Source organism: Thermobia domestica, chromosome 9, assembly GCF_964235325.1.
Source record: "Thermobia domestica chromosome 9, izTheDome1.hap1.1, whole genome shotgun sequence".
Classification (NCBI taxonomy): Eukaryota; Metazoa; Arthropoda; class Insecta; order Zygentoma; family Lepismatidae; genus Thermobia; species Thermobia domestica.
In genome coordinates this window covers 84,461,290-84,488,813 of record NC_137462.1, presented here as the reverse complement: position 1 = coordinate 84,488,813, position 27,524 = coordinate 84,461,290, and the positions used below count along the sequence as shown (strand labels likewise).

The 27,524-nt window shown below is 37.7% G+C and overlaps 1 protein-coding gene across 2 annotated transcripts in view; it reads right to left on the bottom strand.

Moving 5' to 3' along the window:
- The window catches only part of skd (mediator complex subunit skuld), a 259,399-nt gene that overhangs the window by 129,941 nt on the left and 101,934 nt on the right, over nucleotides 1-27,524 (bottom strand). For both annotated transcript variants that reach the window (XM_081771449.1, XM_081771450.1), the window contains exon 3: nucleotides 11,926-12,010. In XM_081771449.1, the coding sequence (XP_081627575.1) occupies nucleotides 11,926-12,010 (85 nt within the window). The remainder of the gene's footprint in view (nucleotides 1-11,925; nucleotides 12,011-27,524) is intronic.

The window sequence follows — 27,524 nt, the reverse complement described above, 5'->3', positions numbered from 1 at the left end:
TTTGAACATAATCAGTGTTGGGCAAAATCAATTGAAATCAATTGCAATTGATCAATCAATTGAAAGTAATTGCTCTGAAAATCAATTGCAATTGATTTCAATTGCAATTGATTTCAATTTGTAATTGACAATTAATTTCAATTGCAATTGAATTCAATCATAAAATTAGCAATTAAATTTTCGTCAATTGTTAATTGTTAATTGGTCACCAGGCAATTGAAACTTTTAATTGTTAATTGTCAATTGCAAAGGGTGCAATTGAAACATTCAATTGTTAATTGCAATTGACAATTGAAACTTGTAATTGTTAATTGTAATTGTTAATTGCAATTGAAATCAGCAATTAAAACTGAAGATAAGATGTGTGTATATTGTATTGTCCACTTGTTACTGTTTTACATATTTCAAATAAGGTACTTATAAGAAATGCTGGATACCTACCATCCATTCCCCCCCTGGGAAGAAAGCCGTCAAACTAAGTATTTTTTAAATATATTATGTTTATGGTTCTATCCCCCTTGAAAGAACTCAATATGCCCGTCATGCATACAATAGGAATGAGCACGAGCGAGTTCGAGCGAGTTTTCTTTAAAACTCGACTCGACTCGAAGCAGACATCTTTGAGTTCGACTCGAGATCTCGGCTCGAAACATTTTCCCCCAACTCGACTCGAATTCGGATCGAGTTTCAGGTCGAGTCGAGCCAATTCGAGCTAAATCCTTTGTGTAGTTCCAAGTACTACTATCTTCAAGTATCCTACATAGACAATATAATTATCAATGATACTACTACTACTACTATAACTAATTATTATTATAACACCGTGTACATGTATAAACATGGAATATAGGCGGTTTGTATCGGAATACTAAAAATTATTATCCGTTCAACAAGAGATGGCTTCTGACAGTTGGATAGAGCACGCGGAGTATTGATGGCGCTGTTGCCATGTTGTTCTTTAACAGACACAGTAGCTCTGGCGACAAACTAGGACACTTAACAAGTCATAGTTTCATAATCGTAAAAATATAAGAGGAGTGCACAGTTTCCAAATAACAACAATAATGGTACTTGGAATATTGATCTGTCAGAGGCCAACTCTTGTTGCACGGATAGTAGTTAACTGTCGATCTCGGTAGTCAAGAAATCTTCAGGAGGCAAGGACATCGGTCACGAGGTTCTTGGTTTGAGTTCAGGAGCAAGTATTAGGGCTCGAGCCAAAAATTGTTAGAAGTTATGGGACTCCAGCCAAACATGTTTAAAACTGCTCGACCCGGGTTTAGCGTTGTCAACGACTCAAGCGGCTCGGTCACAGCTCATTCACTTATCGAGCCGAACCGAGAAGTGAGCCGAGCCAACAGCTCATCCAACCGAGCCAGCTCGAGCCGAACCGAGCCGAGCTGATTGCTTACCCCAACCGAGCCGGTTCGAGCCATTGGCTTAGTTAATCTCACTCGAACCCAGGCTATGGACTCGTTTCAACGGAGCTGGTTCGAGCCATTGGCTCCAATTGAGCCGAGTCGATAACTCGTCTTTACCGAGCCGGTTCAAGCCATTGGCTCAATTGAGCCCAGTCGATGGGTAATCCCAACCAAGCCAGCTCAAGCTGTACGTTCAGTTGAACCGAGCCGGGCCGGTTGACATCATCACTATTCCGGTTGGGCTTCTACTTTGGCTAAAAAATTGAACCGTGCAGTTCTCAGCTTTGATGGTAAGAACTACAAAAAATGATATGAAATCTTTAGTTTTACGTCCCACGCTTATGTTGGTTAGGCTAAAGGAGACGGTGATGGTGGGAAATGAATGAAATGAAGAAAGTGGGAGGAAACGGAAGAACCCCGAGGAAATGCACGAGCACGGTGTTTGTCCACCATAAAGTCCAAACTGCGCGAGCTGGGATCGAACCAGGGACCTCAAGCACCGGAGGTGAACGCTCTACCACTGACCCACCGCGCCCCCTGGTAAGAACTACAGTATATACTTATATTGGTGCTCACGGCGTCATTAACTTGTTCCACTACCAACGAATTTCGAGGTACTTTGTTTTGCATCTTTTGTGCGTGTTTTGTGTCGCTTTGTGCGCCTATTCCCACATTTTGTGCATCACCGGAAGTGGGTCAAAATGGGCCTACAAATATGGCGGAACAAATTATTGCTCTTCCGCCACCAATGAATTTCGAGTTCGTTTCCTTCATATTGTTTTGTGCCGTTTTGTGCGTCTACTTCCGTTTTGTGCGTCATGGGAAGTGGGTTAAAATGAGTCCCCAAGGTGGGACGAAAATGGCCAAGAGTTCCGCCACTATTAAATCTCGAGGTCGTTAATTTCACATCGCGTACCCTTTTGTGCGTCTATTTCGACGTTTTGTGCGTCACTTGAAGACGGTCAAAATGGTCTCAAAGGTGGGACGAAATTGACCCACTGCTCCGCCACTACCGAACTTTGAGGTTCTTCCTTTCGCATCGACTAGTGAATGTGTCGTGCCGTTTCGTGCCCTTATTTTCACGTTTTGTGCGTCATCGGAAGTGGGTCAAAATGGGCTTCCAAGATGGGACGAAAATGACCAAGAGTTCTGCTACTATCGAATTTCGAGGTCGTTAATTTAGCACCGCGTACCCTTTCGTGCGCCTATTTCGACGTTTTGTGCATTACTGGAAGACGGTCAAAATGGCCTCGAAGGTGGGACGAAAATAACCCACTGCTCCGCCACTACCGAATTTCGAGGTCCTTCCTTTTGCATCGACTACTGAATTTTCGTGCTGTTTCGTGCCCCCATTTTCACGTTTTTTGAGTCACCAGAAGTGGGTCAAAATGGGCTTCCAAGATGGGACGAAAATGACCCACTGTTCCGCCACTATCGAATTTCGAGGTCGTTAATTTCACATTGCGTACCCTTTTGCGCGCGTATTTCGACGTTTTATCGTCACTGGAAGACGGTCAAAATGGGCCTCGAATGTGGGACGAAAATGACCCAGTGCTCCGCCACTACCAAATTTCGTGGTCCTTCCTTTCGCATCGACTAGTGAATGTTTCGTGCCGTTTCGTGCCCTTATTTCCACGTTTTGCCAGTCACCAGAAGTGTGTCAAAATGGGCCTCCAAAGTGTGACCAAAATGACCCATTGTTCCGACACTATCGAATTTCTAGGTGGTTTCTTTCGCATCGTTTAGTGCCCTTTATTTTAAGTTTTCTGCGCCTATTTCTCGTCTTGTGCATCACCCGAGGTGAGTTAAACGGGGCTTTAAAGTGGGAGTTAAATGGCTCACTGTTCCGCCACTATCGAATTTCGGGATTGGTTCTTTCGCACCGTTTAGTGTGTATTTTGTACCGTTCTGTTCGCCTACTTCCACGTTTTGAGCATCACCAGAAATGCGTCAAAATGGTCCATCAATGTGTGAGGAAATAGAGCCATTGTTCCGCCACTATCGAATTTGGAGGTCGTTTCTTTCGCATCGTATAGTGCCTACTTTGTACTGTTTTGTGCTCATATTTCCACTTTAGTGAGACATCAAAAATGGGTCAAAAGGGCCTACAAGTATAGCGGAATAACATAATGCTGTTCCGTCACCATCGAATGTCGAGGTCGTTTTCTTCACATTTTTAATGCATGATTTGTGTCGCTTTGTGCATCAGTGGGAGAGGGTCAAAATGGACCTTTAAAGTGGAATGGATATGTCTTTTTCTGCCATATTGGTAGGTCGTCTTTGACCCACTTTTGATTGATTGATTGATTTTGAGTTTTACGTCCCGTTCAGCAGCGAGGCTATATGAGACGTGGACCTACTGATTAACGTGGAATCCGAACCACATGAGCTCCCGCCGGGAATCGAACCCGGGTCTCCCGCATTGACCCACTTTTGTTGGCCTACAAAACGTGAAAATATGCGCAGAAACGGTAAAAACATGCACTAAACAATGCGAAAAAGCGACCTTGAAATTCGATACTGGTGGGAGAGTGGATCATTTTTCTTCCCACTTTGAATGCCCATTTTGACCCACTATCATTGATTCACAAAACGTGGAAATAGGCTTACAAAACGGTAGAAAACACGCACAAGATGATGTGAAGGAAACGACCTCGAAATCGTTCCTGACGGAACAACATTAAATTGTTCCGCCATATTTGTAGGATAACATTGACCCATTTCCGGTGACGCAGAAAACGAGGAAATAGGCGCACAAAACGACGCAAAAAATTTCCATGTAATTAAGCTGAATTTCCATTTAAGTTTGTAAGCTTAATTATATGGAAAATTTTATACATTTTTCCTTTACGTTGGTCTACTTTACGTTGATTTTGGACTTTTAAATTTTATTCAGTTTTCCACTGAAAAGTATCTATAATTCAACAAGGAAATAATTATTAATTATAATTATTATCTATATAATTGAATTCATTGTAATTTGTTCCATAACAAACACTTTACCATTTCGTACTAGCTGTTATGCCCGTTCTTCGCATGGATCAGATAAAATATCAATGTAAACGAACTGAACAACGGGAGAACAATCAAAAAACATTTCTAAAATTGGATATATTTTGTGTGAATATATATCCAACAACCGTTTCCGTACATGTGTTTTCATTGGGAAGGCTGATGGGGGCTGAATTTGAACGTATACACTATCGGGGGTGTCACTATACGTCTGAGTAACTCCCATAAATATGGATTCGAAACAAATTCTACTACTTCGACATGTCCCGGTGAACCACCCCTCAGACCCCCTTGGTTCATATTGTGAAAAAATCTCCTCTGGCCCCCACCAACCCCCAACCAATACCGCGAAAACTATGAATGTGATACTAACATCTGCCATTTTCTACTACTTTTTACATATACCGGTAAAAGTCCCTATAATCCTCTGGTTCCAATTTTGAAAAAAAAAACAATGCCTCTGGCCCACAGCCGATGGGGGCTGTATTTGGAAGTCAACGCCTGTGAAAGTATCACCATTCATCTCAGCGACAGCGAAAACTATGGATTTGACACTAATATCGGTCACTTTCCATCATTTTTACATGTCTCGCAATTTCCCACCCCCGGTGACTCCCCGCCCGCATACAATGGTGGCTAAATTTGAAAATCATCGCTAATGAAAGTATCATCATTGATCTCAGCCACCGCGAAAACTACGGATTTGACATCGGCCATTGTGGATTATTTTTACATGTCTCGTGATCCTTTTTATAATGCCCCCTTTCTTAGCTGATGGGGGCTAAATATGAAAGTAAACGCGGTCTTGAGTTTCACCATTGAGCTCAGCTATCCCGAAAACTATGGATTTGACATTAATATCGGTCATTTTCGATTATTTTTACATGTCTCGGAATTCCCCCCTCTGCTGACCCAAGGCCCGCATACAACGGTGGATGAAAATGAAATGAAATCTTTAAGTTTTACGTCCCACGGTTATGCCGGTTAGGCTAAAGGAGACGGTGATGATGAGAGATGAGTGAAATGGTGGAATGAAGAAAGTGGGAGGAAACGGGAGAACCCCGAGAAAACCCACGAGCACGGTGTTTGTCCACCACAAAGTTCACTTGGCGGGGGCTGGGATCGAACCCGGGACCCCAAGCACCAGAGGTGAACGCTCTACCACTGAGCCACCGCGCCCCCCACAACGGTGGATGAATTTGAAAGTCATCGCTAATGGTAGTGTCGCCATTGATATGAGCAACCGCGAAAACCATGGATTTGACACTAATATCGGTCATTTTGGATTACTTTTACGTTTCGGTATCCCCTTCCCGTTGACCCACGGCCCACAGCCGAATACGGGGAATTTGGAAGTTAATGCGATCGGAGGTTCACCATTGATCTCAGCGACCGCGAAAACTATGAAATCGACACTGATGTCGTTCTACTTTTACATGTCACGGTAAACGCCCCCCTGAGACCCCCTGGTTCGAATTTTGTTGAAAACGCTTTGCCTTGGTGTGGGACCTGGACCAAGGTATCTTTGACCAAAATTTGGTAACTCTCGGTCGACTTTTCTGGTCTCCAGGCCGGTCCCGGTAAACGTCCCCTGGGGACCACCTAATAAGGAATTAAAAAAAAAAACTATTCGTCTTGGTCTGGGGCCTAGACCAAGCTACCCGTGACCAAATTTTGAAAAGTTTCGGTCCACTCGTCTCTTCCACAGGCTGCACAAAGATAGATAGACAGACACACGAACAAACTCTATTTTATTTATATTAGAAATGTCAGATCCGCCGTTATTGTATTAGTGCGGTGCTTGAGCGATTGATCGTAGAAATTCAAACTCCGATGAGTGAAAATTTTATAGGCTTGTTTTATTACAAGTTTAGACTCTTTAGTCAGTAGAGAATAGGGCGTGAATCATGGGTCAGAGTTGATGACAATGGGTTTTGGTGGGTCTGTGGGTCACAGTGGGTAAGAGTGGTTTATGATGAGTGGTGGGTCAGAGTGGGTCACGGTGGGTCGTGGGTCACGACGGGTGGTGAGTCAATTGGTCGTGGCTAAAGTTTTCATTGCCCCACGCCCTCTCTGAACTATAGTGTTGAAAATTAATTGTGAAAATCAATTGCAATTGATCAATCAATTGAAAGTAATTGCTGTGGAAATCAATTGCAATTGAATCAATTGCCAATTAATTTCAATTGCAATTGAATTACAGAATTCAATTGCAATTACTTTCCACTGCAATTACTTTCAATCAATTGATCAATTGCAATTGATTCTCCTTTTTCAATGGCCAACTGCAATTAACAATTAACCATTACTTATTTCAATTGTTAATTGCAATTAACAATTAAATTTACAGATTAATTGTTAATTCAATTGAAATTTGCCCAACACTGAACATAATTAGTATCTACCTCAACTAGGATTTTTTTTTTTTTTTTTTTTGTCACTTCAATTAAAATGAGTACCCTCGGTGGGAGATCAAAATTTATGACAAAAATAGAATGTCTCGGGAGCCTTTCAAGTAAGGAAAATGAAATGGTACTCCTTATTCTAAATAATTGGACACGTATACAAGAGTTTCCAAAACTTCCGTTTCTAAGGGAGAAATTTCTACAATTTCTTCCCTCCACATTCAAACTAACCTTGTCTTACGATCACGATGAACTTTTTGAAATACATTTTTGAAAATAGTTAGCACTTGGGTCGAGTCAATTTTTATCACGTCATTTTTAAAGAGATGCGTATACTTAAAGGGACTGAAAGAGGGGGTTAAAAAGATATTAAAAATAGAGTATCTCACGGACCACAGAACATGAACTTCATGTATAACATATTACTCTATTTTTAATATAACATAATATATTGCCAAGTCAGAGGCTTTACTGGAATTCCTCCTTTTTAGACTTCCAAACTACGCTATGCATAAACGTCGGAAGTCTTACAGAATGGCTATGTTCGTTCGTCCATCTGTCTATCGACAGGTATCAGTTCAAAAACGGTAAAATATATCAGAAAGCATTTTTTTTTTTTTTTAATTGATTCAGCGTCCATAGAAGAGATTCTACTTTCTTCTTTAACCTATTATTCAAACCTGAACTGATTGAAATTAACCATTTCCGGTTTCAGCGTTTTCACTGTGGCAATAAATAGCGACAAGCTGTATTTTGCAATCCGTTCAATGTTTTAAGAGAACATTACCCCCCCCCCCCCAAGTGTAATAGTCTACCAAAACCGAAGTGGTTGAAATTTACTAAATGGTGGCCAGGAAGTCCCTTTACACCCGAGCTAAATGCATATAACAATATAAGATTTAAGATATTTAAAATTTAAATCTTCCATTCTGATTATTGACATGGTAACAGTGCGCATCACGTGAATCACTACGTGACTGTCCATAGAGAGAAGAATAAACTGTGCGCTGATCAGTTCATTGTCTTGCATTTCTGTGTTTGGTGAACAACATAGCAGATACTAGTGACTTTACTTCGGAGAAGTGGTTAGTGGCAAGTGTGTGTAGGCCCATGAACGGAAGCACAACGGCGAAAATGTCCACATATGATGGATTTCGTGAACGGTTCAGTAAGGAGCCATCAGACTTCGATCTCGTACGAGAAGCTTTTCGCTTGGGAAGTGTTTTGGATGCCCCTCACTCTGGTTGTCCACCAACTCGGAAAGGAAAAGTGTACAGAAGTTAGTACGTTAGTGACACCTTCACCTGCAAATCGATCAGAAAGCGTTCTGCAGAACCTGGAATTGGGAGGAGCATAATGCAGCTCCACATGAAAATAGGCCTGCACGCATTCCGGCCAATGGCCATCAATGAATTACCCGACGATGACTTAATCGCCGACAGGAAGCCTGCACGGTCTTGTTGGAGGCTTTTCCCACTATTCCCGGTCGGAAGTGTGTTCTCTTCTCTGATGAATGTGCTATTATTGGAGTTCGCGCGATAGGAACGTCTTCATATGGGCAAAAGATAACCCATATTTTTAAATCAAGAAATGGAGAACAACCCTCAGCATGCCATGCTTTGGGCGAGAATGACTAAACAATATATCTTTGGTCCGTACTTCTTTGAGGGTTCCGTGACCCAGATTACTTATCTGCAGATGTTGAATGACTGGCTTCTTTTCAGCTGCAGAATCTGGGCATCAACAACACGGTGGAGCTGCCGCGTACTCAGCATATGCTGTTCGTTAACGCTTGAACGAACTATTTCCTGGTCAGTGGGTAGGATGTGGGTCGCCAAATTCATCAGCCCCTTATCCTTGGCCGCCTCTAAGTCCAGACGTCAACGCCACCTGATAATGCCCTGTGGTGCATTATCGAACTATACGTCAGGAAGAAGCGGTACGTGGCCAATGACGCTCTGCGCGCAAATGTGCTTGAAACCTTCCAGCTTCTGACGCCGCAGCTGCTCAAGCGGATGAATAGGAGGACATCGAAGTATCAAACTGTGCAGGGATAATGGAAGTGCACATACGGGTTGATAGCCATCCTAACGGCGACAAGCGTTAGTGCCTTATTTTTCTCATTCCAAATATTAGTTTATTAAAATAAAATCCTTTTCGTATTGCAGTAAATCTACTTACATGACATGGTTTTCCTATTTTCTTGTCCTAAAGAAGCATGCTATATAAATAGTACTACTAAAATGATTATGATTTTATGACTAGTCAATCATACCATATACAATGATGTTTAAAAAGTTAGGAGCTACATCTATAGACCTAATGCTGAATTTCATTCTCAGCCAGTAAATAATCATGCGCTTTTCCCTTTTTGTGTAATATCTTAACATGGCCCGAACCATCAATTAGTGAGCAGTAATGTGTGGTGATAAGCCATATCGTTTCTCATGCAAGTGACTAGAAAATTAACTTAGACTGTTTTATCTATTACGAAGGTACTGTATTCCTTACTGTATTCTATACTGTATTCCTTCGTACGAAGGTACTATTACGAAGAACACGGAAGTAAACTATTTCAGTGCACTGTCTATTTATGATTTCTTTCCTTATATCTTTATATTTATGGTTTTTTTTCGAGCATGACATACCCATAACCAACAGTAATTACAGGGCACGTCGGGTAACCTGTTATGAGAATACAGTATTTTTCTTGACATGCATCGACTTCTGAACTGTTCCTTGTCTTAGTTATCTGTGGGAGCCCAAAATGAAAGAGTCCAGTTGGTATTTAATAAAACTGTTCTAAAACCATTTAGGCCAGGGCCTGGAATCTAACTTGTGTACTGAGATGTGATCGAACAGTAAGAAGCTGTGATTTTATATTCGCTGGAACAATCCGAAGCATCAACCTTTTAGAATCTCTCCACATGCCAGTGATGGATTAGGTCATGATCGTCCTGGATCAACATTTTTATCCGGGTCTCGCTTCTCACACCCGCTCTAAACCGGTGACCCAAAAGCAAACGAAATATCATCTTTGCAGCATTAGTGCAGAATTTTATAGTTTATTACTCATGTTCACTGCCTGCGCTCCAACATTCGTTTGTTTGATTCTCGGAGTTGCACCACGTTTTCATAAATATAATTTCACGTTAGTGAAAAGCCAAAGACAAATAAGAGAATCATTTTTTTAAAACTGCATTAGTAACCCTTTGGAGTTCTACTACCTATTTTTAGGTACTAAAGTAGTGTCTTCATTATTCAATTAAAAACGAAGCAATAAGGGTTTTTGCTTCTTTTTTATTTCAAGTCTAGAGGCATTTTAGAATAAGTTACGTGTGGTTTCACGGTTTTCTGCGTCGAGACATAGGAGGTGATGACGCCATAACTTTAAAAAAGAATATTTTGTTTGTTAGGCCTATTTTTATAATTTTTTGGCTTATGTTTGCACCTAGAAGACTGAAATTTTGCACAAACATTCAGTCCACCGAGCAATATTCATCAGATTTCCTTAAGATCTCTGCATTAACACAGGGAGTCCAGAGGTACAAAAGGGGGGTTAACCAGTGGTGTAATGCTAGCATTTTTGGTAGGCATATGCTTGATCGTTTTCAAAAGTATAGCGTATACGCAAGATTTCTTGGCGTATACGCACTCCAATATAAGCTCATTCTTTCGTGAATTTAAGGTGAGTATACGCTGAACTATAAAAATTTTAGGTAGGTATACACCGTATACTCCCGTATACCCCCCATTACATCCCTGGGTTAACCAAAAATCCTTTTTGCGCGATTTTCACGCCTTAGATACATGATAGAGACATGCGAATGGCACCGTTTGCAAGGCAGTTCTATTCTGAAGAGAATGATGGGCCAACCATGATCCTAGGATGAATATGGATGTTTCAGGATTTTTTTTTTACCTGAGATCAGGGTCTTCTGCGGAAATCTGGAGCATTGTGGGGATTATTGGTAACTATTTTTCCCGCCCTTACTATTCAAGATAGAAACTTGAAATCTGGTACACACATTTAGTACTCCTTAGTATTTTTCAGTTGATTTTTAGGTCTCTGCGTTAACACGGGGGGTCAGGGGGCTCAAAATTTTTAAAAAAATCAGAGAAAAATTCCAATTTCTCTGAAAATTATCCGCCTCAGGGACATGATAGCGAGATGTGAATGGTACGATTTGAAAGGTTGCTGTATTGTATAAGAAAAACGAGGTATGAACCATGATCCTACGTAAATAGGGATGATGCTGTAGCCGCTTGAAAAGTCAATTTAATTTACCTTTAAAAAGCCGGAATTTAAAAGTGGTAGCCTCGCATATACGTACTTCCCATGCGTATGACAACGTTTTGTCTCCGGGTCATGGATCTATTGGGGCACTCCAGTTTTTGTGGAGTCATGGGTCTGACTACCTATAAGTCTTCCCGGTCACAGGTCACAAAGTTCGTAATCTATTTCATCACTGCTACATGCCACCTCTATGTAGCATTTTTGGTAAAAAAATGCAAATACAGAGTGACCCAAAAGTAGGTATACAGTCCTGTACTGATCAACTCACTACTTTTTATATCATTTCGTATTGTTATTCATCATGTAGAATTACTTTCTTTATTATTTGTTCTTAATGTATTTTTATTTATATCTTAAGCTCGGAACAGCCGAAGAAAATAAACCTATAAGCTAGAATGTTATACTTGATCAATGGAGGGGGTGTATACCTACTTTTGGGCCACCCTGTATACTGCTGCGATAACTACCCATGGTTATAATTTCTGAAACCTTTGTCAAAGAACATTTCTATTTTTGTTTTATTTTTTCTTAAAAAATATATTCAAAATGTACTTTACTTCACTGCAACTGAACTCATACCTATACTAACAAACATTGGGAACATGTCGTTACTGGGTAAAATTTTTATAGTTTCAATGCAGTAGTATGTATGTAAACATGTCTACACAGACTGAAATATTGCAACCTGAACATAGCTTTATACCGACTATTACACATTACAATATGATGCGAAACTGATATATTAATCTAAAATAATCTTTTTCAATCAATTTTTATTAAATCAACTTACCTTTCAATGAGATTATGGAGTGCTTTGAACAACAGAGACCGACACTCGTACGAAAGACCACTTTCCCACGAGCCCTGTTCTCTTTCTGAAATTATAAAAACAGAAAATATATGTACTGAAACGATCAATTAGTTACAGTTTTCATTATTACATTAAATTAGTTTCAATAAATAATAATGTCTTATAAATGAATATATTATCTCCTAAAAGAATGAAATACGTAAGAAATTCATTTATAGACAAATTTATATCCTCAAGAGAAACATCTAGAACAGGAAAGTAATCTACTCTACAAAAAGGACATAGGAAACAGGATGAAATTTAAGAAAAAATTATCATTAGGTAGGACTTTTTTTGTATATGTAATTTATATATTTCACATAAGACAACTGTAAATAATAAAGTTGGTAAAATCTACGATTAGGTAAATTAATAATAATAATAATAATAATAATAATAATAATAATAATAATAATAATAAAGAATGTAATCAGAGAGTTGAGAAAACAGCACATCATATCCTTTCAAATGAATTACTAAAAATGCATTTATAAAGCATGATCAAATCACGAGATTAAGTTTCGATATTTATTATTTCAGCTATTTAAACCACTCATTACCTTAGATGAGTTAAATGCCGGAATAGTATGTTTAATTAATGAGGCCACTTCTTTCCCATTTTGTGGGCTCGAAAAATATATACACTAAAATGAAACGACTTTAGACAGACTTATGAAAAGACATGTATAGGCTATTGCTGTTGTTCTTAACAATTCTTAACACTGGCTAAACCCGATGATCTTGTATTTTATCTAACGTAGGGAGTTACTGACATCACAATTTAAATAATACAGAGCTTTCATTTTAATCGATTTATTTATTGGAAGCTTTGTAATTTGTTTCTGAGTCGGGTGACTCTTACTTGTACACGTAATACTTGAACAATACTTTCCTTATAGTTGCACACCTCAATGCACGTTATTTTTATCTTTTTTCATGCATTACACTTCTTTTGTGCTTTTTACTAATAACAAAAGTAAAAATAAACTACACTAGTTGACTAGAAAATGGTAGAAGATCGTGGGTAAATCAAACTTTTGCACCTCTTGTTTGGATAATTCGAAGTAATACAGTACAAGAATTTTTAGTTACACAGAATGGAAACAGAAAAATGCCGTTTCAACTGGTTTCTCAGTTATTTAGAGAGAACTGCAGCGAAGAATAACACCAAAACAAATCTATTTGATGATAAAGAAGATGAAAAGACGATCAATGATGAAGTAAAGAAACAGCATGTATTAACCTCATCTAAGATTCCAAATTAGTTGAAAATTTAAGGTGTATTGAATATAAACCAAATGTGACTGATAACATGTTTTACGCAATAAATAGAACTCATGGCTTTGTTGATCATCACCGTCACACTGGAAGGCGAAAACACATCAAACCAAACGAAATTCACGAACTTCTTTAAGTAAGATCAGATAATTAAGGTTGTTACCGATGGTACTATTCTTTTGTTTTCCATGGTACACACAGCTTAATTTATGTCAGAGTAAATGTTGATTTGCTAGCAGTATTGTATCACCCAAATAACGTGTTTTTTTAAAGGTCAAGTCTACTGCACATTATTGTATTTTTTCCATTGTACAGTCCGCAGCAAAAATCTGCAACATGAGCATGGAAGTTTATTGTGAAACTACGAAGCCTTTTTGCTCCAAAATAAGTGTGCAGGGGAGGACGCCGACGTTTCTCCTGGCGTGATTCGTGCCACTAGACGTTATGTTGATTCCCTTGACTGTTAGGCGTAGTTTCACAATAAACTTACATGCTCAGGTTGCAGGTTTTTTGCTGCGGACTGTACATACCAAAGTTTTGTTCGCTTGATTTTAGGTATTTAACAATGTATATTTTAGATAATTCAATATATTTTTTGTCCTCTATTGAACTTTGAATTAAAAGATTCCGTTATATAATGTACCACACATGTACTTTATATTATACTCATCATTATTCCATATGCATGAAAATAAATACTTCTACTCTGAAGTTATCAATTTGTATATAGTAGAACTATAAATGTCTCGAAATGAAGGTTATGTAATATCATACATAGATACATATACTTCTGTTATATCGTATAATTTTAATGTACACTTCTAGTAGACATCCGCCTTCTTCCTGCTCCCAATACTAAAATCTTTTGAAAGGCAGTGACCGCTCTTCACTACCATTTGCAGCGCGCAGTCGCGAAGGTGGAATGGATGCGAACGGGCTTGTAAGATAACCAGGTGGGTCAGTATGCAAGGTCGCGAAGCGGTGATGATGCCGCAGCGTGGGAACTTGGCAGACAGGCAGAATACAGTAGGGTAGAACTAACAACACCACGAGTATTCAAGCAGTTACGCCTGGAAGAAGCATTGACCACAACTGTGACCAGGCACAAAACGAAACCACTGATATTTTGTCTAACTTGTAAGTCACAAAACAGCTCATTTTACTATACGAAATATATGTTTCCTCTGCCATTCTTAATTATACATAGCTACTTTTATAAACCATAAAAATATATAACAGTAATTTTCTATAGAAAACATTTTGTGCTTTAACCGTCTATGGGGAATAAGAGCAAACCAGCTAGTATATCAAAACATAAATAATTTCAATTATGCCATATTGGCAATTTTTAAATCATATCTATACGGCAATCCTAATAGTTGTTCTCAGCCGGTATTCTTATTTCAGACTTACATTATTTGAAAAGACATTATATAACAAAATATTACAATAAGAATACACTGCTCAGACTCCAAGATAAGCTGTGATTCACGATGAATTCAAAACAATGTACACTCATGTTTAAAATGATTGTCGCAGATCTATAACTGTCTTTTTTGTAAGAATATAATTTGATAATGATTTTGCAGGATTACTACTCTTTTGAGAAAATTTGTCACATACACGTCTTTGCCGATTATACACATACTAACATTGTAAGAAATATCAAGCGAATTCGTTATTAAATTATATTCCTCCCACAACATATTTACAGCTATGCGACACTAATTTTGGACATGAGTGTACCTTATTTGTTATCATCTTGTTCAGGTGTAGAGCTTCTTGATAACACTTTATTTTCTGTGTTACTACTTGAGTTAATATTTGAAAACTTTTGTATGGGGTGTCAAACTAAATCTAGTCTCATTTTTAGAAAGCAGCAAAATAGAAGTGACGTTTAACAAGGTGTCATGTAGCGCGACGCTGCTGCTAATAGTTTACACTGGTAGAAATAGGTACGTTCCAGAAAGGAAAAATAACAAAGGCGGAAAATAACTAAAGATCCGTTTTCAGCACTTTATGACGTTAGTTTAAGAATTCCTCACGCAGGTCACCGACAAATGAACAGGAACTATAAACCCGCCGAACGATAATGACAACAGTTGTTTTTTTTAATGGTTTTTAAGTTGCTTTGCCAAACTTAACCTATCACAAGACTTTTACATAGTGTTCTAACCGTTATTTTCATCGTTTACCCACTGCATAAATAACTACTTAAAATTTCTCAATACACTGACATCTTACTTGCGTTACGTTTCTCCTCTTGCTGGCGGCGTGTTCCAATCAGAGGTGACCACTCTGACCTAACCTCACTCAACATCATGCTCACAAACTCATTTCGACCTCACGCTCACATTACCAGTCTGACTTCACGCTCACTCTGTGAGGTTGAGGTCGAGTGAGCGTGAGTTCCGAACTCGTGAGCGCCAATTTCGAGAGTTTGGGCACGAGCTTTTCCCGCTAGCACGCGCACCTTTGGTGCACAGGATCGTGGGTAGGAATTGCGATATTTCGATGTATCGATCGATAGTTTGAAATGTCGGGATTTTTCGATAGTTTTCGATATTTTCTTGTTTTCAATATTAAGGTATACCAATACCACTTTCTCAACATAACGAAAACTATTCATAACACGACCTAGACTTTCAATACTTCAACGTTCTCTATTCCACAGGATTACTACCTAATACAACCAAATATGACAAACACACGTCGATTTATCAAGATCACTTAAGTGGGATTTACAATATTGTAATATTAGTTTGTAAGCCTATACGACTTTAGCTTCACACGCGAACTACTAAATGCAAGTGAATTATTGAATTCTGTCTCCTGGGATCGATAGCTAAAATAATAATTTCGAAAAGTTCGTTAATGGAGATGATTTACCCATGGGAAGACGTAGAAATTAGCCATTTTCGGTTTAACATTGATTACTATAGAGCAAAGACAGTAACATATAGAGTATACGTAGAGAGGCATCGTTTCTTGCAATTGATTCAGCGTCCCAATAAGACCTTTCATCTCCATCTTTAAGAATGTACTAAAATCGGAAGTGATATAAATTTACTACAACTTTCAGTCTCAGTATTGATCTACATACATCAAAAACTGTATTTTAAAATATATATATATTTTTAAGGAATCGATTTAGTTTTCTAAGAAAAGTTCTCACATTCACTCTTAACCTATTCAAACTGAAAATGGCAAAAATTAACCACGTCCGGTTCTAACGTTGATCACTATAAAGTAAAAACTGTAATAGAGATAAGCGTATTTTTTTTCAATTAATTAAACATCCCAAGAATACCTTTAGTTGCCATCTTTCCACCGAAATTGGAAATGATGAAAGTACATTACAACTTGCGGATTCAATACATATTGCAAAAAAGGTAAGAACTAGCGAGAAGTAGGTTTTGGAATCTTGTTAGGCATCTAAGAACAGTTGTCATCTCTCGTAACCCTTCATTCTAAACGAAATCTTTGAGTTTAACGTCCCACGGTTACGCCAGTTAGGCCAAAGGATAAGGCGATGATGAAGTACTGGATGAAATAGTGAGAGGAAACGGGAGAAATCCGAGAAAACCCACGCACACGATGTTTGTCCACCACAAAGTCCACTTGGCGGGGCTGCGATAGAACCCGGGACTCTACGCACCAGAGGTGAACGCTCTACCACTGAGCCACCGCGGCCCCAAAAAAAGTCAAAGTTCAATAATAATAATAATAATAATAATAATAATAATAATAATAATAATAATAATAATAATAATAATAATAATAATAATAATAAAAGTAAAAATGAAGCTCTCCAAGAAATAATTGATTTTGCTAATCTATGGCTTGAATCATTGGTCGAAGTTAAGTGAAATTTTAACCTTATAGTTGCAGTAGACATTTGCATAGAGGCCGGTCCGTATGATGCGCTTTGCCCCCTTCCCTAAGTTCTCTTTCGCATGTGACCCTCGACATCTGCCACCTTACCAATCTCTATCTAGATAAATTTCGAAACGAATTTCTTGTATTATTAAGCTAGCTCCTATTGTAAAACTCAAATTAATCATTCTCTGTAAATTTACTTTTAAAAAAATGAATTTGTAACAATTCAAATCTTTCTTTACAGGATACAAAGTGAAAATGCATTAAAATTTGTACAAAAACGAAGATATTTATAAAATAAGTTTTTCTATATGATTATTTTGTGTTGTTAAAATTTTGTTCATTGACGGGTGGGGGGGATCGCCAAACGCTTTTGGGCCTAGGAGCGGCGAAACATTAAATCCGGCCCTGGTAGAACACTAAAAATAAATCATTCATCGGTGTTTGTCCGACTAATATTACATAAATGGTATAAGTTATCTCTGTTTTGAATAAAATATAGATGAAATATAACTTTAGGAACACATATGAGCTAGTTGCATCCTCCTAAGTTGTTCCGCTCTCTGAACAACGATTCAAGGATTATGCGAAAATTAGTTAAGTGGTCGAGAACTGACACATTTACCCTAGTAATACAAAACATTTATTTATGGCTGTTCTGCGTAGTTATATTTATACAAAAACAATTACTTGCTAACTATATGAATTTTATTTCCAAGTAAATAGTCGGTGTATATGAAATTCTATATACTTATCAAGATGTAATACTGTCTCTCAAATACTCGCCCAGAAAAAAATGTAAATTTTATTTTCTATTTGAAGCAGGCAGGGATGGCCACAGGCTGATTTTAGGGCGTTGGTTGCACCCGTTAGGCTTTTTTTTGGGGGGGGGGGGAACGGCATATTTTCTTTCAAAATAACAGAATCGCACTTTTAATTATAGTTTTCCTTTTAAGAACGGCAACTGTGAAGGTGAATGAATGTATTCTCTGTGGTTTGAAAGGATAAAATTATGAGAAAGGTGGAAGAAAATACTGTATAGACTGATTCTGTTTAGAAAGAATGGACAAGGGTTACTAAGTGATGTAGCCTGCAATGTATTCAACATGCAAACCAGTGTGGAAACTCATTGGTGAGGGCAAATCTCGCTAAGAATTTAAGCACTCTTTTTTTGGGGGGGCGAATAGTACATTCGGGGGGAAACTGCGCCCGAGTAGTTGGAGAGATGGGGTCCCCTTCGCTGATAGTGGGGGAGGGCTGCAATTCATATGTGGTTAACTGCAAGTCCAAGATTAAAGATTCCCCACCCTCTAGAAAATTCGTAAATAAAACATTGACTTAGCCTACAAAATCCCTATTAAACAATGGCAAGCGAAGTCACAAGAGAAAACTATAATTAAAGAGACAAAGGAAAATATTCAAACCAGTTTTGGCGGTAATGTATCTTTTAAAATGTAGGTAAATACAAAACAATTTAATTTAATCGGTTATTTTATGATACTAAATGATGGATATTCTTGACGGGATTTCGAGGCCAAATACTCCATTGTGCCTGATAAAACATCAAGACATTCCATGATTATTTTCTACTTGTTTCTAAGAAATACCGGATGACAAAGAAAATAAAACTTCTATCCCAAGTTGGCCAATGAAAAAAAAAAAAAAAGTAGCGGACCAAAGATACTCCCTGCTTACCTATGGTCGTTTCATAGCAGGTGTTATATTCAGATAGGGAAAAAAAAGCCTTTGTGTAGAAAACAAAAAATTTACACTGTTTTCGAATTACAATATACTTCTCCCTGCTATTGGAAGAACCAGGTGTCTACTTTGATCCAACCTCACGCTCACAAACTCATTTCGACCTCACGCTCACATGTCTGACCTAACCTCACTCAACCTCACGCTCACACTCATTTCGACCTCACACTGACATAACCTGCCTGACCTCATGCTCACTCAACCTCACGCTCACATAACAAGTCTGGCCTCACGCTCACATCATTCTAACCTCACGCTCACATAACCAGTCTGACCTCACGCTCACATCATTCTAACCTCACGCTCACATAACCAGTCTGACCTCACGCTCACTTCGTGAGGTTGAGGTCGAGTGAGCGAGAGTTCCGAACTCGTGGACACCTTTGGTTCCAACCATAGCTACGGAGTTCGAACACTAAGCTGTAAAAAAGATTTCCAAGCAAGTTATACAAGTTGTTTTGCATCAAGCTGGTATTTAGTTCGAACAGCTCGGGTCCCGAAATGCTGGTGTCTCGATCACCTAAACGGTATACTGGTGGATTTTCGAAAGCAGCTGTAGTGAAATTATATCGAAATTGGTGTGAACTTTAAAAAATATGTGTATGATGAACCACTGTAGAACTGAAGAGAGCGGTACAAAGTTAAGATCACGATGAGGTCGTTGGAATATGGGTTAACAAGCGAAGGAGCTGACTGACTACCTAGATTACCCTGGTCAACTCGAAATTATATCGTTATGACCATACACCGTGAATTTGTGCGTATGAACTATTCAGCAGCTCCGGCGTCACCCACTCCTCACTCGTGTTCGGCCATACCAACGGTCCGAATTTACAAAACGAACATGCGAATCGGATGAAGGTTTGCTGGTCTGATGAGTTACGATTTTTATAACATTCACCCTAGCGGTAGCTCATGTGGTTCGGATCTCATGTTAAGCTGTAGATCCACGTCTCATACAGCCGCATATAGCGTCGATGCTGAAAAGCACGCTGAACTCCTTAATTTAACTAATATTAACATTCAAACTATGGTTTGCGTATCTTTAGAAGTGTCGATAAATTCTCTTCATTGTGTTCGTACCGTCACTTAATCTAATTATAGTTTTTATACAGTGAATCTCGTAACAAAGTTTAGATTTAGTATTTGGAGAACTAGTGCTGCCCACGAAACTAGTGAAATTTCACGTCTCATAGATAACACTAATCCTCTGGTAGTTGCAGGGGAACGCATTATTGGCGTCAGACAGGGTATATTCCACATGTTCAACTTTTCTCTTACATTGTCCCTGGCAATTTGTCTTACTACAAGGCAGTCTTACAACCAATGAAAAATTAGATTTTGCATTGATTCAACTTGCGAACCTGAGCGCCATGAAACATCAATAATTCTTATGGGAAGATCTGTATTTTAGAGCATAATATCCCGTCCTCTTTGATCTCAAGAGCTTTCAACACTGTTACAGTTGCTTTAACTTCGTGTTGTAATCTCTGAAATCGTACTACTGCTAAAACGAGGTAGATATGTGAAATGACGTTCGCTCGAGTCGCGCAAGCGTGGTCTTGCTTTTGCTTGCAGAATTTCACAAGAAGCCTTACGTGTTGTTGATGAAACTCCCAAGTCACAACTATGCACTCATGAGTGAAACTTTTGTAACTGTGCCAATACAAGCGTACAAAAAGTCGACCATCGAAATTAATTTCGTGTTTTTTCAGGTGGGAGGAGGAAGTTACGATGAAAAGGAAGTGGACACTATGCATATAATACTCGAATAGATCTGTGTCTTCCATGGTCACTTGACGATTTTAACTAATTCCTGGTTATTTATTTCAAGTACATATAAAGTAGGTAAGAATAATGACTTTTCTTTTATCAATAAAAGGCGGTATTCTTGTACCAAAGAGAACGGAACATTTACAAGTTTCAGACGCTTACAGAACTCTCAATATTTCGAGTAGTATGTTCAATATGAAAAAAAAACATTATTTTGTAAAAGAATGTAAAACTCAAGTCTTCAATAGATAATTATTTGATACCAAAATTGACCGATTTGAAGAATCCTTACTTTTCAAGTCATGAGATGAAAAGAGGACGTACGTTTCATTAATGGTATTTTTAGTAGATTTATATATATAATACTGGTCTGTTACTATATGTCTATACTAGCACTAATACTCTTTCTTCGCACCGGAAGATTTATAGAAAATATTTGAGTTAGATGCATTTTTTGTTTGTTTGCTTGTTTTAAATACTTGTCAATAAAAGGTTGATTTCGCTTAAATCATGCTCACGAAAGCTCACAAAATAGTTTCTAAATAACTTGAAATAACTTTTCACTACGTCAAGACAGTCATGTCGTTTTTTCGCATCCAGAAACAATGGATTTACTCAAATCCATAGAGATCATTGGTCAAATTTTCAGTTAATCCAAGTCATACCGAAATTAATATTTTTAAAGGCATCTATTTTGTCAAAGTTGCTTTCTTACAGACGAAATCGAAAGAACTTCTGAGTTTCGTGGAAACTGTTACTCAGAATTTATATTCAACCAACATGAATTTTCCAAAAATCAACCTTAAGTCTTTTCCCGTGTCGATAATTAGCCAAGATGTCTTCTTGTATAGTATATATTCATAGTATGTGCCAAAGCATACAGTATACAAATTTTATCTCTGTATGCTAAATGTCTGAAAAGAAATTCGTAACAATAATGTAAATATTTAATAAATCTACATGTGCCTAGGAAACCTCAGCCTTATTATTATTATTATTATTATTAATTCCCAGACCGAGAATATGTTTATCCTCCTTTTTCTCCCGCAAAGTCTCGAATTTCAGAGATTTCTATCTTATCTATAGTCTAGAGTCTTAAGAAAAATATTTTCGGAAAATTTCAATTATCTGTGGCCAACTGTTCTGGTGATCTGCTGAACAGAGAAAAAAAAGCCTGTTTTCCCCCATTAGATTCACTTTTGGTGTAGAGAAGAGTGGGGAAAATTAGGTGGGTCGAACAAGAAACGAATGAGAGGGTGTTACAAATGGTGGGGGAGAAAAGAGGAATTTTAGATATTTCTAAAAAGAGGAAGAGAAACTGGTTGAGGTATTGACTAAGAAAGAGGAGGAGGTGTCGGTTACAATTGATGGTATCAAAACAAAAAAACAAAAAAAAAAAAGTACAAGAAGCGAGAAAATTAGTTGAAGACCGTGGAGTAAACTCTTCTTATAACGAGGTTACACTTGAGATCGATAGTTCTCATATTATATACTCGGAACTAAACACAATAAATTTTTAGGAAGTTTTAATACTTTCTTAATATGCTCTTTCTGAAATGCCTTGCTCGCAACACAATAATGGCAACTACATCTCAGCTCTTCTGTTAAAAAATCTGCATTCTACGCCTTGAAAAGAAAAAAAAATATTTATATCCTATAGCGTGGGTTGTTATACAACATTGATTGTTATACACAACTCTATTCATTCACCTGTTGCTCATCCACTAGCGTAATTACGTATAATCAGCGTTGCCAGAAACAACAGTTTTATTGGAAATTTAAACGAAATTCCAACTGCACTATGCAAGCAAATTATTAAGAAACCTATTACAGCGTTACAGACCACAGGCAAAGTAAAATGTCAATGGAAAAGTTTTTAAGTAAACGAAAACGCAGACACGATAGTATGCTCAATAAATTCACATTAGGATAGAACTGGGGATCGCTCTATTGCTGAACTGCAGTGATTCCGCATTCTCATTACGTTTGTCTTTTTAACAGCAGTTCAACCAGTTTAACGATATCGGTAGACAAACACAGAAAAACTTCAGAACACGTTAAGAGAAAGATCCTCCTTCTATAAACCGTATTCTTCACACACACAAAGTTTTTTTTAAAAAAACAGGAGTCTTAAATCAGAAGAATTCAGGGCGTCCACAAACAAGCAATGAAGCTACTGCGTCCGACATGCATTCGTATCCGAGCATTGGCACGAGACTGAATATACTTTCGAGAATTGACAAAACTCTACGGTAAAAACTACAACTCTATCTAGATAAGATTCAGCTTGTGAAATCCATTCAATCAGAGGATAAGAGGACGGAGTTTGCAACTGAGATAAAAGGGGTAAATAACAGAGAAACGAGGCATTTATTAAAGGCGTAATGTCTTCTGACGAAGCTTTGTTTTCATACTTCAGCTACAGTGAATCATTATAATGTGCGCATATGGGGATCCGAGAACCCACATGTCTATCAAGAAATGGACAGAGACTATACGAAACTCAATGTTACGCGTGATCGTATATATATTTTTTTTTTTTCGCGAAATCGACGGTCACAGCAGTTAATTACTTCAACATGTTGGAAAATTTTGTATTCCTACAAAGCGAAGAACTTCAATCTGATATTATTCTTCAACAGGACGGAGCACCACCTCATTGGGTATCACTGTTCATCTGCTTTGAACGAACGTCTTCCGAAAAGATGGACAGGACGCGGTGGTCCAGTTCCCGTGGTCTCCCGACATAACCACACACATTTCTTTTCTCTGGGGGTATGTGAAATACATTGCTTATGAGACAAGATGAGTATTGATGAACTGAAAAGCCAGAATACCCAACGCTATAATCAATGTCGATAAGCTGAACCGTACGTGGGAAGAACTTGATTATCGTCTTGACATTCTCCGTACACGAAAGGAGCACATATATATACATGTGTACTGATAGAGGACACAAATTTGCTGTATGGATACGGTATATCTTCTTGGTTTCTGATTTATTAATGTCAGAATTTGTGTACAACCTGTATAGTCACTTGTACTTGTAAATAAATAAATAAATCTGTTACTTACGATTTTTTTAATGTTTTAACTAGCTGAACCTGCGCTGTCTGTCTATTCAGCACATCGTTTTGTTATGACCATGAATCTACTCACCATGACTCACTGTGCATGTCTCCTTACACACACAAGTGAAAGGCGACTCCTAAAAGGAGTGAATTGTTATGTAAACAAACATAGCATTTTAATGTATAGATGTTGGGGTGAGTTTGTGGCAAACTTGGTGAAGTGATATGGTGTCAAATGGATTTATATATATCAGACATATATATCCGTCTGATTGCGCCTCATTGCGGTTCTTGAGGCCTTTGATATTGCGAGCATGCAGTAGGTTATGCCATTCAGATTTAAGTAAAACGCCTGCAATATGCATCAACCCACTGTACATAGCTTTTCTGCTGGTTGCCTAACACAATAATATTGACCTTATCTTCGCCTTAGCTACAATGTTAATCTTATGGGCTCAAAACGGCCTCTAAAATGCTGAATGCAATAACGGCCCATTTGAAACAAAAATACTCAATTAGAACTAACTAATCTACACTAAATTTGCAATCGATCCGTGAAAACGGTATCTTTCTAGAATTTATAGCTCCCGAGAACTCACTATTGAAATGATTGGCCACAAACTAACTTTTCTTGTCCACAAACATATAAACCTCGCATTTTAATACATAGATGCTTAATTCATGGATTTTTTCAGTGATCTAAAGTGTCAACTCACTCCGTATCAAACTTATTTCTGGAACTGTAGAAATATTTAAAAATTAAAACTCTACTTGTATTTTTTATATAATTTCCAAAGTTCCTTTTTAGTTTCATGCACGATATGTGTTTCCTATATCGACATTCACAAGGCACAAAATAAATTAATACTGAAGAATGTTTACAGTTTCTACCACTCAAAGCAAGCTAAAAATTGAAAGCATATTGTCTTTCCTTACAAAGCGAACCAATCTACCACTCGCTAAACTGAAACATGTACTTCACGCGTCTAACGTCAATACAACGGAGCAATAATTACTATATCGATTCAGAGCACATTTAACAAGCGGATGGAAATGCATTATATTTGAGTAATATTTTTTTTTCTCAAGTGATCCCCAATGAATCTTTAATCGGACAATATAAATTGTAATATCTATTCTGTAAGCTAGCTTACATTTATAATTATTTTGTTGTTTGTCGGAGCCTCTCACAGAATTCCGTTACGTAATACATCTCAAGGTTAGAGTATGATAATAGCCTGTGGTAACTATGCTAGTTGCACTTTAGAATGCAGCTACGCAAACTTCGAACAAACCATCGTCAAATTTCCCAAAGATGTTTGTACATATTAACATCATGTTCCACTTTCCCTTAATCTATATACAGGGGATCTGGATTTTCCTCGTATCAGAATATATGTATCACAACAGAACTCTGAATTATAAAAATATATTTTTTTTTCACTTTTATTCACCTAGACATTCTCCTTCTCCAGACGAACCACACTCCGTTCACGAAGTACTATTCTGTTATATACAATCACGATCAAAAGTTTAATGAGGGTCATACAGCCTTCCATTTTAGTGGAGGTTATACAGCCCGTACTGCACACTTAAAAAATAAAGTTAGAAATTATTTACTCATTTTCAGTATAAAAACTGATAACCAAAAAGTAACTCCACACTTTTTAGGTACAGTGTGTCTGGATGAAAATTACCAATAAGAAATTTTAATACTCGAGAACCAATAGTGATAGAATCGTCCGGTCTTGTTTTTATGCCCAGAAGACAACTGAAGGCAATAGGACTCCATGCATGCATGTTACTCGTGAGTAAAATGGCGTCCTTCATTATTCATCAGAAAGTGGATGCTGTTTTTGGTTTGCATAATTCACGTCCCCTGTAACCGTACAGAGAAGATTTAGGCAACACTATGGATTAGGGATGGCCGGATCCGGATCTGATTGGGATCTGGATCTGGATCTCAAATCTCGGATCTAGGACCGGATCTCGGTTCAAAATTCGGATCTCAGATCTTGATTCTTATCCAAACCCACATCCCACCCAAATTGTGATAAACTTGAATATCTAAAATTCGCCGAAAGTAATTTCACGAAGTCCTGACAGTGAAGAAGAAAACAGAAAATTAAGACGAATATTGACAAGTCTATTTGTCTCCTTCATTCTACTCTAAAGATCAAATGCTTGCCTTACTAAAATAAATAAATAAATAAATAAATAAATAAAATAAAATAAAAATAAATTGATTTGATCCAGATGAGAGTTCGAATGTCGAATCTAGGTCCGCCCAGTTGCAGAACCGAGATGAAATACAGACATATATATTTGAAACCAAATACAAAATTCGAATATTTAAAATTCCTCAAGACACCTATTTCATTGACAGTTAAGAAAACAAATAGTTAAGACAAGTATTGACTAGTTTTTACGTATATTTATCTTGCTCAGTCTGCTCAAAGTATCAAATGTATACCTTACAATTAGATTTAATAATTATTTAGTAAATCACAATATGTGCACCAAGAATAAACTATGAATTTTGCTGCCCCTTATCTAGACTTGAAATTTCGGATTCATACATAGAATCAGGCTGAAAGATAAATATTTGAGATCTGGAAACCGAAACATGTGCTAGTACCAAGATCATAGCAATTGTAATGCGAGCGGAAGGAACTTCAACTAATTCCGCATGTAAACATGCGATGTGCGATGACCGAAAATTCTTCATACGACCATTTTTATTTGAAGAGACTACTATTACAAGAGCAATGTAACTGACAATGTTGGAAAATTATGCTATACCTTGCATACAACAGGAATACATGTTCCAACAAGATTGAGCTCCTCTCCATTATGCTCGTTGCGTGAGGGAATTTCTGGATAATCATTTCCAGAACAATTGGATTGGAAGGGAAGGTCTTATTCAATGGCTCCCGAGATTGTCTGATTTTATCCCCTGAACATTTTTCTTTGTAGACGTGAAGACTGTGAATCAGATCGAATTTCAAGATGTGGATGATCTACGACAAAGAATTATCTATGCTTATGGATCCCTAACGCTTCAAATGTTATCAGCACTGGAGGGAGGTTGAGTACCACCTTGATGTTCGCCGAGCAACAAAACGGGCATATGTGAAGGTTTACTGAGATGAGTATTTATTTGTGTTCGATATAAAATTCTATGCTTTCTTCTTTCAAAAAACTGGACGCTTATATCATTATTGAGTTAATAAAAATTTCTCATTGGTATATTTTCATCCGGTCACTATTATATAAGGCAACCAATTCCAATTCTCGTAACCCTACAGGAAACAAGAATTGAGTAAACATAACTTATTATACAGTTATTTTAAAGTCTTGAGAGGTTTCGTTTCTGTAATCAAGTAATTAACTAAAACTAAATAGAAGTCTTTTGCGGAGTAAGGAAGTGGGAAAACAGCAAAAACGAATACATTTGGAGTTGGTTCACGTCAACCACCATTGCTACGAAGCACTGAAACTTAGTTCATCCATAGTTATGCCTTGGAAAACTTTGGTACCAATGGGTAGTACAAGGCTTTGTGTGCGGTCATTTAACTGGTCTTAATTAATTTGTACGTATTTTTTCATCCGCCGTTTTACTCGTAGTTTCGCACCACCAATTACATATAGAAACACATCCACACATTTCCTGCAACTAATACCTAGTTGACAATTGCTAGGAATGAACACATTATCACCGCAATTGTTGTAACAGTCAGGGTGCAGTAAGTGGCCAATGTATGAGTACACATATTATGC